This window comes from Lonchura striata, chromosome 4A (assembly GCF_050655825.1).
Source record: "Lonchura striata isolate lonStrDom1 chromosome 4A, ASM5065582v1, whole genome shotgun sequence".
Classification (NCBI taxonomy): domain Eukaryota; kingdom Metazoa; phylum Chordata; class Aves; order Passeriformes; family Estrildidae; genus Lonchura; species Lonchura striata.
In genome coordinates this window covers 16,671,490-16,686,518 of record NC_140742.1, presented here as the reverse complement: position 1 = coordinate 16,686,518, position 15,029 = coordinate 16,671,490, and the positions used below count along the sequence as shown (strand labels likewise).

Here is a 15,029-nt window from a genome sequence, read left to right as displayed (position 1 = left end):
TGCCCGGGCTGGGGCCATGGCTCATGCCAGGGCTGGGCCTTCCTCTTCCCTGCAAATCTGCCCTGCTATCAGTAAACTCCTGTCACTCTGTAATCCCTCTGGCACAGGAGTTACACATCAGGGAGGCACCTGAGATATTTACATTAGAGACCTGCCTGGAAACTGTATCATTCTCTTCTATATTCCACAGTTGTTTGTATCTTTCTTGGGGACAGGATATTCTAAGATTCAAGGCTATTTCACCTGGGCTGTGGGCACAGCCAGACTGAAAAATAGGAAAAAAAAAAAACAGATAAAAAATTGTACTGGGATTTGGGCGTTTTCTTGTTTTAAGTGAGATTAATTGATAGGAGAAGATTTAAGGACATAAGAAGCACATAGTAACTTATTTTCTTGGAGGATTTCCCTGCCTTTTGCAAATCGAATTTGTGTTTTGATATCTTAAGACAGACATGTGCACAAGTGAATCATTCAGCTTCTGTCATTAAGTTCAGGGTTATTTTACTGCTTGGAGAATAAATGAGTAGGAATAAACCAGAGGAAGTAATACTGGGATGAGACTTCTTTAGCCAGAGTGTAAATAGTTCTGATTAATTTGAAAAGTGACTCTGGTAAACAGCCAGTACTACTCATGTCTCTGAAAATGATGTTTTTGCATTTATCACCTCCTCACCTGTCACCTTTTTTATAAATACTCATGATAAAAGAGCTGTTCTTCCTCACCCATTAGTGCTGAGACAGGCTGGTGATGTATCTGCATGCAGGGCACGTTTTGTGTGTACATTTACATCCCAGTTCTGGGACGTGTGGGGAGCAGTCAGTGGGATTAGGAATTCAGTTGCTCCCTTTCAGGTAGAGCCATCACCTGCATGGACTGGGAGTGCACCAGGTCCAGGCTCAGGTCTCATTCCACAACAAAATGCCCAATCCTCACTTGCTGCTTTTGTGCGTAGCTGGTTTGTTAAAACAAAGCCTAATTCAAGGCTGAGCTTGAAACTTGAGCCACTTTCTTTGTATCAAGGTACAGTTCATAGTGATCTCTACAACGTCAGAGCTCAGTATTTGCTTCTATTTAAGAAGGATTGTTTTCTTTATGGATTGTTTGCCAGGTAAATATTTAGCAAAGGAGACTCCTGTTTCTATTACATTCTTATTTTTCAAATAATTTGCTTAATAGTTTCAAAAGTGGTGAAATAACTGTACTTAAGCTGATACTTGTATTAGTAGAAACTGAAGGTCAAATGAGAATCCTTTTATCATCTGAGAAACCAGCACTGCACTGGTGAGATCTGGAACCAGCTTCTTCCCACAGGTTTGTCAGAGCTTTCATGTGCTGTGTCGCCTGCCCAGGCAGAGACAGTCACTGACAGTCCCTGCCAATCTCTCTCCAGGTGTCCTGGGTTTAAGAAATACAGATCTGAACTGCAGCGGAAAAGGAATCCCGTTTCCAAAGGGAGGGAGGAGCCTCCTGCCAAGGGGGAGACAAACACGCCCAAGGACCCAGAGCTCCCAAGCGGAGGCTCCTCACTTGTGGCAGAAAGCTCTGGAGCTGCTGTGGTGTCACTGGGGACTGCAGAGCCTGGACTGGTTAATCCAGCTTTTGAGGAGACTGAAGAAGGTGAGAGTTTGGTACAGAAGTGGACCTATGTATTTACCTTTCATGATATACAAATGAGGCAATTATCTCAGAAAATTCAATTTTAAGTGCCCCCAGCACTGTCAGATATCCTTAATGCTACTCAGCCATTAGTAGTCATCAGAGCATCTCTTCCTGCAGCAGAAGGGAGATGCATTCATGTGCATCAGGGGTGGCAGAGTCTGCTCACGGGCACAAAACTGCACAAAACCATTTGGAGAAACTCTGCGAGATTGCAGTGGGTATTTGCAGTATTCTGTGGAGAAACAAAGGCAGTCCCTGTCAATGTGAACGTGGAGCACTTAAAGCCCTTGCAGAAGCCAGATAATTAGTAACTAGGAAGTGTTCCAGCTTCTTGTTAATCTTGTTAGGAAAGTTAAATATACAGTCAGTTTCCTGGAGTGGTCAGTCCCTCCCTCCTGTGTTTTTCTAGCATAAGTTAGGTTTTGATTAACAGGCAGCTCTGGAAGCCTTGCAGATCAAATCACCATCTCCACTTCAGTGTAGCAGCACTTGTTTCAGCTTGGTAGGAGGCAGCAGCGTGGAAAAAACCTCAGTGCCTTGTCTCAAAGTTAGGCTCAACTTCCAGCCCCTGTGCCTGGGACAGAGGTAACTCACAGGTCAGTGCAGTTCCCTGTTGGCTTTTTCCCAAAGCACACCTGGAGCAGGTTTGGCATCCCTGGTGTGACACCTGCCCTTCACCCTGCCAGGCAGTGCTGGGAGATCTCAGCCCACTTGCTAACAGCAACTTTCCTCTTCAAAGTGCACCATTGCTTAATCTCCAGTATGCTGTGAAACAGCCAAACATTCCTCCTGTTTTACAGGGGGGATGGGAAAAGGGGAGCAAAGGAAATTAGAGGAAGGAAGTTGCAGAGCAGTAATTACAGCTGGGAAATCCCTTTCCCTCATGGGCATCATGGAAACTGGAATTTATGTGTGTGCTTCTATCAGGCCAGCTATCGCAGGAGAAAAATAAATCTCTAAATATAGCCAAACTTTATTAAATGCCTTTTAATAAATCCCAAGCAAAAACAATAAAGAGTTTGAATTCAGCAAAAGCTAGGAGAAAATGGGAAAAATTCTGGAGAAACTCTAAAGAAACAGAGGGGTTTAAAGCTTTTTATGTGACTTTGGGTCTCCTGATAGCTGCTTTCCCTCCAGATGCTACATTGAGCACAGCCTGCCAGGGGTTTGAATCTTGGGGTGCTGTGGAAAGGAAAATTCTGTTCATGTGTTGTTCTCTTCATTTCCACAACCAGACCTTCCTCAGAGAACCAGTCTTGTGGCTGAAACTACAACCATCGAAATCCACCGGGAAGATCCGGAGGAAGAGCTGGGGATGAGGATAGTTGGGGGTAAGGACACCCCCCTGGGGAACATCGTGGTTCAGGAAGTGCTGCGGGACTCTGTGATTGCTGCTGATGGAAGAATTGCTCCTGGAGATCACATCCTTGAGGTAGGGAAACCCCCTGGGAGCCCCATTGCTTCCCTTGACTGGGGCAGGAGAGTGCCTGGAAAGACTGGGAAATCTCTGCAGCTGAGGGTTTTAGAGCACTGATCTCTGTGTCAGCAGCATAGGGTGTCTGCTGGGGCTCAGGAGCACTTTTGTCATTCCTTCCAGTCAGACTCATGTTTCTCTTGCATATTTGACAGCTTTATGAAATTTAGGCCGTTTTGGATAAAGTAAAAGATTCCTACCTGATATATTTCACACAGCAGCTCCATTTCTCTGCTCTAGTTAGGAAGTCTCATAACTGCTTGCTCTACTGTGTTGCTTAAGCTGCATATGGGCAGGTCTAAGGTGAGAGCTGCTGACTGGCAGTGAGTATCAGCTCCAAAATGTGAGTAAATGCAGAGTCCCAGCCCCTGCCTGACCCACAGCCAGGGCACTGCCCACCCTGGCAGGGCTGTGTGGCCCTGGGTGACCGAGGTGACACCTTGTACACATGGTGACAACTTTTAGCACCTCCAGCCATGGCTGCCCAATCATCTGCCAAGCCATAAATCCTTATTGTCCCATGGGATTGGGCATCAGGAAGGGCTGGCAGCCCCCACACAAGTGGCTGATGAGATCTCCAAGTTGGTTTCTCAGGTGGACCAATGGAGTGACTCCTGTTTTATCCAGTTGGATTGTCCATGTCTCAGCAAATAGGGCAGATCCTACACTTAGGAGCCCTGTTAACATCCTAAAAGGCAGAGAATCTAATGTGACAACAGGCAAAGCAGAATGTTGCCTTCTCAGGCTCCCTGGTAAAAGCATAATTAGATGGATGATTCCAGAAGCTTGTAAACTATGGACCACTCAAAAGTGGAGATGTGGGTCTTCTCCAAGCCTGTGCTGAATACTGGAAATTAAGGAAAATCAGATTTGTATTTACATGGCATGGAAGGAATGTCTGAACATTTTTAGGTTTGTTAGCTGTGTGGGTTGTACTGTCTTGTCCCTGTCCTCTGTTATTCACCAATTATAGTCTTAATTCCATCAGCTTTCTTCATTCTTTTTTAGAAAACTTTGCTTCCTAATGTGCATCAGAGTCAGAGATTGCACAGGGAGTTTTCCATCCTGCTCCAGCCTGGCCATGCCCCACACTGTGGACAGTGCCTAATTAATGTGGGCTCTGATTAGTGAGTGCTTTGTTTGTCTTTGTAGGTGAATGGCGTCAACATCAGCAGCGTGACTCACTGCCAGGCTGTCTCCTTCCTGCGCCACCCAGGCCCTGTTCTCCACCTCATGGTCCTGCAGGAGAAGGGCTTTTCCAACAAGACTGCACAGCAGGATTCCACTTCCCCAGCCCGGGAAGTGATCCATGTCACCTTGGTGAAGAGAGACCGATCTGAGCCCTTGGGAATCAAACTGATCAGGAAGACTGACGAGGCAGGGATTTTTATTCTGGATCTCTTAGAGGGAGGCTTGGCAGCCAAAAATGGGAAACTGAGTCGGAATGACAGAGTCCTTTCAATAAATGGCCAGGATTTGAGGCAAGGAACTCCTGAGGCTGCTGCCCAGATAATCCAGGTGAGTTCAGACATGGAGAGGCTGTGAGTGGCTGGTGGCAGGGCTCCTGTTCTGAGCCAGGGCTAACAGAACACACCAGGGCAAGCTGCATTCCCAAAATCTCTCTCATGGAAAGTGACGCCTCTCTGGACGTGTGGGAAGCACCATTCCCAAATGAAGATAAACACCAAGAGTGGGAATCTGTGGTGAGTCAGCCCTGACAGGTCTGAGGGGAAGCAGTGGCTCATGGCACAGGAGTTCACCTGAGGAGATTGCAGCTCCTGTGCAGTGTTTGCAGCCTCTCAGCCTTGCAGAGGGAATGTTGGGATGCACTGTGTGGATTCATGCAGCAGACAGGGAGGGATCAGAGCAGCCTCCTGTGTGTTCAAGTCACACTGAAGGTGCTGGCTGAGAGATGGGATGGGCTGGCAATACAGAAAAGATCCCTTTGGATTGATATGAAGCCCTTTCTCCCTATTTTACCTGTGTTTGTGAAGAGAGCTGGAGAATGATGTGGGACACCTCAGGCTAAAAGCATTCCAAGATACTGAAAGGATAGAAGAGGGGTGGTCTTTCCCTGTGGAATGTGCTCCTGTTGCAGCATGCCAGACTTTTTGGTGGAAGGAGTGGGCCAGGAATTCTAGTTAAAGGATTAAGGGTTGCTGCATGTGCAGCAGATATCAAACAGATCAGTTTAAATTCTTTATCTCCCCAGGCGAGTGCCTCCAATTTGTGTTTTTATCTGCAGATCCTGACACAATGCACCTCATCCCATTCTGTTTATATCCCAGAAAGGATGTGAGGTCAGCAGGAGGGAGAGCCCGTTCTCTTCACAGTTATCAGAGAAGTGCAGTGCCATGGGAGAAAGAGCAGAGTTCCAGTGCTGAGGTCCTTTTTCATGTGCTTCCGTTCTGTGGCCTCTTAAAATTTGTTTGCATCCCACAAGTGCTGCTGCATTCCTGCTGCAATGTGCACACACAACTCCCATATGAGAAACTCTTTTGATCCCACTGGAACCAGCAACAAAATTCTCAGAACTGGCTTCATGAGGTTTGGGGGTTGAATCTCTTTGGAAATGACATTTGTGTAAAACTGTGACAGTTTTCCAAACATGATCTCTTCCTCTGAGGGCCAATTGAAATCCTTGCTTAAATGTGACTTAAAGACTCCCTCTTCAAGGCCAGGGAATTCACTCTGACACCAGGGAAGCAGGATCCTGTGGGAGTGAGAGCAGCAACTGCATTTCTGCCATGCAGGGCAGGAAATGCCTCGAGTGAGCATGAGTGAGTCCCTCACAATGTGGTTCTGTCAGGTGATCTGAAGGAACAAACCCAGCGAGGGCAGCAGGAACAATGGGAGCACTTCCCCTGCAGCGCTGCCAAGGCCAGACAAGCAGCTGGTCAAGTGTTTAACCAGAGGTACTCTGGGGGAAAATGGATGGGAGATGGTGAACAATAGATGAACAGAGCTGGGAGGGCAAGAGCTTTAACAACTTCCCATGCAATGAAGGCATCCAGTGCTTGTCGTGGTCACTGTGTGTGGACCAGCCAGGGGTCCAGCTCTGTTCACTCTGCAGCACAACACAAGATGCTGTTTTGGTTCTTTGTACCAAAGTGCAGGAATTAATCATCCCTTTCCACCTTCTCTTCTTTGGCATTTGTGGGGGAGGGAGGCACGAGTGAAGCCTGCCTCTACTCCTGTTCCTTCTGACTCAGTTTTGCTAATTCCCTTTTTCTTCTTCCAGTCGCATTCCCTGGCTCATCACAAAAGACACTGAGGATCTGTTGGAGAACCTCTGTAGGAACTGATGCCAGCCCTTCTCTCTCCCCAAGGCAGTAAGGGCTGTCCCTCATTTCTAACCCATTTTTCTGTCTTAATTTCCACTCCTTGTTCCTCTGGGCAGACCACTGAATCCAGAGTGAACTTTGTGATCCTGAGGCAGTCTGGGGTGCAGCTGGGGGAGCCAGTGGAGGATGGCAGCACCTCCAACAGCAGCAGCAGCAGCAGCAATGGGGGCAGCCCAGTGCATCACCGGAGGCGACCAGACCAGAGCCACTACAGACGAAAATCCAACTACCAGAAGGTGGGGCTGGGAAATGAGGCCAAGGTGCTGCTTACTCCTGGTTTAGCAAATTGTGTTGTTCTGTGATGGTGTTTTATCACAGAAGGCTGATCAGCACCTCCACTTCTGCTTGGGCAGGTTTGGGGCAGTGTTGATGCAGGGCTGGTGCTTAATCATTTGGTGTCTGGAAAGGACAATAAGAAATTTGCCATCCGTGAGATATTTTGGGATTTGCTTCTTGACATCCATCAAGCCCCACACACTGAGGGTGTTGCAGTGACACCCAGTTGAGCTGGTGTGGAGCCAGAGGCCGTAATGGTCCAGGAGAAGAATCCCCAGGTGGCCCCGTGGTGCTGCTGTGACTTCACTGTGGGTCTGCCACTCCTCTGTGGGGCACAGCAAACAGCAGGAGCAAGGGGACAATCCCCAGTGTGCTGAACCCAGAGAGGTAATCTGTGTGTAGAACTTCAAGCTGAGTGACAAACCTGCTGCAGCTGCTCAGTGGTGTGTTTCAGTGTCCCTGCAGCTCAGGGAGTTGCTGTCCTTTGTGGCTGGAGTGTTGTTCCTGCATTTAAATCCCCGAGTAGCATTTACACCCTGTTGTACAGCTGTGCTCTAATGTGTGCCTTCACTGCAACCTAAACATTCAATCAAGGAGAGCTTCATTGCTTGGCATGAGCAGCCTTGAGATGAGCTCATAGCTTGTTCCTCAGTGCAAAATTCTCCTCCTCAGAGGGAGCATCTCCCTGCAGCAAATGGATTTGGGATCATGAGGACAGCACTGAGGGTTCACCTTAGAAATGCTGCTCTGTTTTCCCACCCACAGCAGGGACATGGGAAGCTGACTTTGCCCTCCAGCAATATTGCTGGAATGCTCTGGATGTTGTTGTCTTCCAGAGCTGGGCATTCTGTTAAATGCATTAATGAAGCTGCATTTTGTGCTGTCATTGCTTTGTAGGATTTGCCTCAGGGATATGTAAGTCATGAGAAGACAGTTGCAATAAAAAAGGAGCCAAAGGAATCTTTGGGAATCACAATCGGAGGTGGAAGGGATAACAAAAACAAGCTCCCAATCTATGTGACAAGTGTGCAGCCCATTGGATGCCTCTTCAGGGATGGCAGAATCAAGAGAGGTAAGGGAGGTTCTTAGACCCTTTATCCTGTAGGAACTGTGTGGTATTTTCAGTGGAAGCTGGACTTGGACACACAGAGAGGCTGGAAACAGGGCTCCCATGACCCCTTGAGGCTACAATGGGGTCCATAGCCAAAGGTCTGTAATAATCCCATTTTATTTCATCAACAGGGGATGTGCTTCTGAGCATAAATGGCATTGATTTGACTCATCTGAACTACTATGAGGCTGTCTCAGCTCTGAAATCCAATGCAGCGTCCCACTCAGTCACACTGAAAGCCTTGGAAATCCTCTCCCTGAACTCCCCAGAGCCATCCCTGGACATCAGGGAGCAGGGATTCAGCTGGTCTCCCCTCTGGATCACGTGGCTTGGATTGCCCAGGTATGTTTGTCAGGGACTGGATGGAGAGCTGTTAATTACAGGGCTGACTTTCACTCAAACACTAGAAATTAATTACTTTCGTGATGAACTTGGAAGCATTCCTGGTATTCCTGTTTAGCTGAAAGGCAGTGAAAAGCCTCATTTACCAATGAGATCATAGAATAGTGAGTACATAAGGAAATTCCACTGTTTTTCTGGAGTGACCCATCATTCCCACACTCTTGTTGGACAGTAACCATGCTTTAGAAGCCCTGAAACCCCCTTTAAAAAGAGAAATAGTCAATGTTAGATGCAGTCCTTGCTGAAGTACTGACTGAAATCTCTCTGTGGCTCTTTCTGCATCCCCTAACACAAGCCAAGAGACACCTGGGCTGTCTGGGAATTTCCAACCTGATCATCCCATCTAGGGGCACACATTCTTTCAGTCTGACTCTTCCTGCCTGTTTTAACTGTGTCATTTTCAGCATGAAGCAGAAATGATTCTGCACACTTGAGTTTTCCTGCTGCCAAGCTTTACAGCACAGGTTTTAACAGGTTTTTAAGTTCCAAGAAAAGCTTGAATTTCCCTCGCCTTCCTAGAGAGGTGAACCTCTATTTCCCTCCCTTCAGTTACATCAAAACACTGTGAAAAGCAGAGCCAGTTGCCATCCCAGCTGACCGCAGGAGCATCTGCAGGTGGAACATAAAGCCAAACCTGCTGTGGGAAGCTTGGATCATTTACAGCCTTGTTCATTGAGACACCTAAAGAAGAACACTCACAAAGCCTCTGTTGTGTTACTTAGCAGCCTGTAAATGCTGAACAGACCAGCCCAAGGAAAGGCAGCTTCTGTGTCTCCTGTACTTGGCCTGTGCTCAGCACCTCCTCCCATCTCCCTCTGCTCCCCCAGGCCTTGGCCTGGCTGCTCCAGGCAGGTCTGGTGTGAGCTGGCCCTGAGCTGCCCCTGGGGAGCCCAAACCAGGGCACAAACCCTCAGATGCTGCCTGGTGTTTGTTCCCTGAGCTGCTGCTGCAGTCACCTACAGCAAGGCAAAACCTGGCTGGGCTTCTTTTCTTCCTTTCCCAACTTCTCTGGCTGTCAGGTGACTTGCAGCTTCCCCACGCTCTGCTGCAGGGATTGGAGTCTTTGCTCCTGGATCTCCTGCCTTGGTTTCAGGAGTGTCCTGACATCACCTCCATTTAATGCATTGCTGGAAATTCCTTTGCTGCTGGTATTGATGTTCCCCCTTCTTTTGACTCCCAAAGCAAGAAATTATTCCAGATTCCTTTTACTCCAGCCTGAATTCTGGCCTTGGAATGGCTGTGAGGGTTGGTAGGAGGCACACAGCAAGGTCATTCCACTTTGAGGTCTGACAGAATCTTCCTCCCGTGTCCAGCACTAAAAAAGGCTGTAATTCCTGTGCTTCCTCCCTCCTTTTCCCATCTGCTCCCAGTGAGACCTGGTGGCCACTGGCTGGTCACCCACAGAAGCCGTGTTTGTCACCTGGGCATGTTCAGGTGCCTCTGGCACTTCAGGCTGGCTCAGGGAGGTGCAGCTGCAGTGAGATCCCAGTGCCAGCACCTGCTGTGCTGTGGTTCCCAGTGCAGAGAGCTCCTGACCCACCCAAACTGGTTTCCTTTGCACAGGACCAAACCCCCAGTGCTGCAGGGGAATGTCCATTGCACTGTGGCCCTGCCAGACCCTGTGTGCACCCCACTGACACAGAAAACCCCAGAAATGTGCCCAAACTGGACCCAGCACCAGCTGTTCCACTGGGATCTGCTCCTTTTGGCTGCCCTGGCCTCACTGTGTTCATAGGTCCTGCAAGGTGAAAGCTCAAAGCTAATTGCAGTGCAGCTTTGGGTTTGTTCAGCTTTTTCTTCCTCCTCTGCTCCAGCAGAAATATCTTTTTAGAGGAATGTATTTCTTTCTAGTTTGAATCCAGACTCAATGCTGAAAGGCGTGAGTTGAAATGAGTGCTCAGGGCTAGGGAAGTGAATTTGATCCTTGCAACACTTGAGCACCCAGTGTTCATTCAGGCCTTGATTCTTGTACCCTTGATTTCTGTTTTTTGTCAAACAGAAACTTTGATTTCTTCCTAGCATTGTGTTAAATACACACCACTGATAGTATAAAACACCATCTCAAAAGCTGGTTTGGACTGGGCCCATGTTCTAATCCAACAGACTCTGGATCCCAAAGGTACCAGAAACAAAAGTTTAGATTGTTTATCTTTTCTAAAACCTTTGTTTCTTGTAAACACAGTGCACTGTGTGGCATGTGGAGAAGTCTTGGGGATGGAAAAACAGTTTTCCTGCCTCCCTCTTCCCTGGGGTTTATCTGACCCCAGTCTGACTCTTCCCACAAGAACCATGTGGAGCTCCCAGTCCCGGCCCCGCTGCAGCTCCAGCAGGGACCAGGAACTGCCAGCTCAGCAGCGTGCTTGGCACCATAAAGCCTGCACCTCGACCTTCCCTAAACTCTCCAGTTCTTTTCCCACAGTCATTTTTGAGTGTGGTAAGTTCAAGTTTCTCTTCCTAGAACCCCTTTTAATATGGAAAACAGATTCCTAGCAAACAGCCGTTTCCAGCTCCTGGAGAACGTGCCTGATGTTTTTATTTATGTTCTGTGCTGACGTAGCCCTTGCCACTGTTGCTCTTGGGGCTATTCATTTGCAGAAGCTGCCACATGGCTCAGAGCTGTGTTTTGTGTGGTACCGGTGGAAAGAAACCATGGAGGAGTCAGTAAGCTGAGCTGGGTCTCCTGGTGTTTATGTGTGAAAAACTCCTACAAAAGTAAATTACAGTTAGGAGGTAGATAATTGGATCTTTCTCCTGGTGAGAAGTTAACTGGGAAGGCTTTTGAAATCTGAAACTCCTCGGCAAACTGCTCAAGCAAAGCCCTTGAGGCAAAAAAGTGTATTAGGAAAAGTTTAGCTGCTGGAATAGCTCAGCAGGCGATGATGAGCAGCAGTTTCACAGCTCCTTGGTGCCAGGATATAACCTGAGCTGGAGCCCGACTGGGAGCCAGGGCACAGAGAGCTCCTGCCACACCTCCTGTGTGACGGGCTCTGTGCCACCAGCTCGGGCAGTGCTGCTGGCACTGCTGTCTCAGTGCCCAGGCTCCCTAAGACACAAACCTCAGTGGCTGGCATCCAGGGAGCTCCCACCAAGGAGCCCAATGTCAGAACTGGACATCCTGGCTCCTGCAGGAAAGCCCTTCCCTGCTCTGATCTGGCAGCTGCTGCACCTCACATTTGCTGCCAGTGATGCTGAAAGTCTTCCTTGTACCAGTGCAGTGCACAGAGGGGATAAAAACCCTCTACTCTCATTAATTGTATGGCTGTAGCTTCTGGTCACTGTGAATTTGGGTTTGTCACTGGTGCTGTGGGTGTTCATTAGCAGAATTCATGAAGTTATTCAGGAGTTTTGCAGGTCCCAAACCCCTTTAGAGCCAGGTGATTTCTTCTTAACTCTTAAACCAATACTCAGAAAAGATTGCTAAAGGACTGGCATGATCCTATTTGAGAATTAACCCTCTGACACACCTTGCAAAGGGGTGTCTCAAATTGTAAAAAACAGGAAAATGAGGCTGTTCATAGCTGTGCTTTCCATGAGGGAAAACATAAATTCCTGGTCAGGCAATTTTCCTCATAACTTCTCTGGTTTTGACACAGCTACCTTCACTTCTGTCAAGATATTGTCCTTAGTAAAGGAAATCTGGAAAGCTGGGGCTTCAGCATCGTGGGAGGCTTTGAGGAAAGCAAAGGAAACCAACCCTTCTTCATCAAAACCATCGTGCCCGGGACTCCCGCATTCCGGGACAGGAAACTCAAGTAGGTGTGAGGTACCCGGGGATTCATCACCACCACCAGGGCTGGGGGGTTTTCCCAGACTCTGACCCTTGGAAGGAGCTCAGCTCCAAGTTAATGACTCGGTCTCGCACTCCTTGGAAAGTTCATACCGTTGCCAGACTTGTAACAAACTAAACACTGCGTTAAGCAGTGTTTTGGTTTCTCCATAAAGGTGCGAGGAAAAGGAATTTACAGCCCTTTAAAACCTAAGTGTGAAGGGTTTAACTGAGTAATTAGGTAAAAGTAGAAAGGGAATATCTGAGATGAATCTTGGAGGTTCCAGACTATAAAACCTCTTGGATTAGGAAAAGTATCCCAACACCAGCAACAAAAGCCCCTCCTGTGCAGGACCTTTAACTCGAGCTTTGCTGAGGTGGTGTTGGTGAGAGCCCGGTGGGAGGAGCAGGGTGGGGCTGCAGGACCCCACAGGCAGCTCCGGGGTGCTGAGCTGGCTCCGGGCACCAAGGGCTGCCACAGACACAGGGAGGGGACACGGCGGGGTGCAGGGAGCTGGGTCTGCTCCCGGAGCTGCAGTGGGAGCACGGAGCTCAGCTGGGCTCCTGCTGGAGTGTGGGACAGGGCTGGGGGGGCTCGGCCCCTTGCACCCCTCAGAAGGGGCAGGTCCCTCTCACAGCTCTGATGGTGGCTGTGCAGCTCGGTGCCTGGAGCTGCAGGACTGACCTGGGCCATCACCAGCACAACTCCCCTGCTGCCTGAGCCTCACTGCTGTCACCCAGGCACCAGCAGGGTTCTGCTTTGCCCTTCCTTTCTGACTCAAAGGAAGAAGTTTCTTAAGGAGGAGTTGGTGGTTTGGCTCAGGGTGACCCGAGGGTTAATAATGAACCCAGTCCTGACTGGATCCTTTCTTTGGGCAGGTGTGGAGATGAAATCGTGGCAGTGAATGGAGTGCCAGCAATAGGAATGAGCAACTCAGAATTAATCCCAATGCTGAAGGAGCAGAGGAACAAGGTCACCCTGACCGTGGTGTCCTGGCCAGGGAGCCTGGTGTGACAGCTCCAACAATCCCCCAACACTTCAGCTATCCCACAGCAGCTGGGCACCACCCAGGCCACACCTGGCAGGGAAATGGACTGCTCCACTCCTGCTCCTGGTGCATTGCCATGGAAGACTCCTTGCTTCCTTTTTATGGAGAACATTTTACCAACTAGTCTAGATGTTGAATTCAAAGTAAGGGTTAATCCAACAGTTGTTGGAGCTTCCCAGGCTCACTAAAGCTCCTTAGGATTGGTGGTGCACAGAAAGCTTTTCCCAGTGTTTCTCCACAACCTGCCCTGGAGGCTGCTGAGCCTTGCCTTGATTTTAGGGCTCTGCTTTCCACAGGTTAAAACAGAGGCTTTTAGAAGCAGCTACTCAATCTGTAAGGATGGGGGACCCCATTTAAGCACTTCTATCAGGAGTTCCCAGTCCTCATTTTTAGGTGTCAGTAACCCAAGGGCTCTGTTAAAACATGAAAACCCCGTGGATAACTCAGAGCTGTTGGGTCGGCCTGCTGGAGCTGTTACCTGCATGAGGGTCCTGGCACAAATCCCAGTTTAGGATCCTGCCAACTCCACTGATTCATTGCAAGGGGACAATTTCAACAGCTCAACCACTCTCAAAGGTATCAGCAAGAGGGGTTTCATTGAAATATGATGTTGCAAAATGTGACTTTACCAAAGGTCAAGGGTAAGCTTCGCTTACTGCACACAAGTTTCCCTGGTTTTAGGATTGATACTAGCAGCTTTTTCCCCAGAAGGAAGGTGAGGAAGGGAATGGGCTGGTATCAGACAGCCCTGGCCCAGCCTGCTGCCTGTCTTGTTTCCAGTGATGAAAGGCAGAGTTCAGGCAGGGGCAGAAGCAGAGATTTCTCCTGCAGTTCTGTTCACGTCCCTCTTGCAGCTGAAGCAAAATATCAACTTAAGGGATCAGGGGAAGCTCAGAGGATCCTTGACTGCAGGAGAAGTCACCTCCAGAAGGAAACTGTGCCCAGCCCGGCTTCAGTTCAAACCCACTGTGCAGTTAAAATTTACAATTAAAGAACTGAAGCCCAGGCAGGGTGGTTTGACCTCTGACACTGTGAAAGCTCCACCTGAAGCAATTCCCTTTTTTAGCAGCAATAGCAGTAGAAATGATGGTTTTTTTCTCAAACCAGGTTTCACTGAGAGATCTTTCCTCCTGTGCTGCCTCTGCTGCACCTTTTGCAGGATCAGTTTTGTAAGAATCCAAGGAGTCTGCCTGCTGTCCAAATGCTGCCTGGAATGAATGTTTAATTCCTTGTAGCAGCCCTGCAGGAGAGACCCCGGGCCTGGCTGAAGCTTCTCCTGGGCTGGCATTTGTCATTTGCTGTCCCCAGGCCTTGTTTACACACAGTGACTTCACCTCCTGTGCTGGGAGCTGCGGGCAGGGCCTGTCCCAGAGCCCAGGACACAGCAGGAACCTGGGCTGCATTGTCCCAGCAGCCTTGGCTGGGCTGAGGAGCACCTCTGGGGGCTCTGACAGCACAGCTGGGGCTTCCTGGGCTCCAGGGCTGCTCTCCTGTTCTACTGGGCAATGCTGAGAGCAAAATCATCCCCAAAGAAAACTCATCATTGACCTCGCTGGGACACAAAAACATGAAGCAACTTTTTATCTCTTTCCAATCAATGTGCAGAATCTGTGCCTGGAACAGTAAATATTGATGTGGACAGAGAGAAGGTGATTCCCAGTGCCTGCCCCAAACGTGGGGAAAGGGCAGGAGGGAAGAGCTGTGCAGCTGCTGGGCTGGCAGTGGAGGGAGGAGGAGGCTGCAGAACCATTTTTACTCCATCTCCTTTCAAGGTGCCTTCAACTTCACCAAAATGTCCTCTTAATTTAAATTTTGTTTCCAAAATCAGCTTGTTAATAGATGTTGAATTTGTTTTCGTGCCTTTATAAATTATTGTAATATTGCTGAAAAATATGCATTAGAGGTGTGGTTTCTACCCTTTCTTTCCATGTAGCAGCTAATGGCCCC

The 15,029-nt window shown here is 48.7% G+C and overlaps 1 protein-coding gene across 1 annotated transcript in view; it reads left to right on the top strand.

Annotated features, from left to right (window-relative positions):
* LOC110467896 (ligand of Numb protein X 2) overlaps nucleotides 1–14,973 on the top strand; it is a 28,550-nt gene extending 13,577 nt beyond the window's left edge. The window contains exons 3-10 of the mRNA XM_031504815.3: nucleotides 1,392–1,618; nucleotides 2,896–3,092; nucleotides 4,287–4,652; nucleotides 6,535–6,714; nucleotides 7,652–7,826; nucleotides 7,997–8,207; nucleotides 11,861–12,019; nucleotides 12,913–14,973. Coding sequence (XP_031360675.1) covers nucleotides 1,392–1,618; nucleotides 2,896–3,092; nucleotides 4,287–4,652; nucleotides 6,535–6,714; nucleotides 7,652–7,826; nucleotides 7,997–8,207; nucleotides 11,861–12,019; nucleotides 12,913–13,048 — 1,651 coding nt within the window. The 3' untranslated portion in view covers nucleotides 13,049–14,973. The remainder of the gene's footprint in view (nucleotides 1–1,391; nucleotides 1,619–2,895; nucleotides 3,093–4,286; nucleotides 4,653–6,534; nucleotides 6,715–7,651; nucleotides 7,827–7,996; nucleotides 8,208–11,860; nucleotides 12,020–12,912) is intronic.
* The last annotated feature ends 56 nt before the right edge of the window (nucleotides 14,974–15,029 follow it).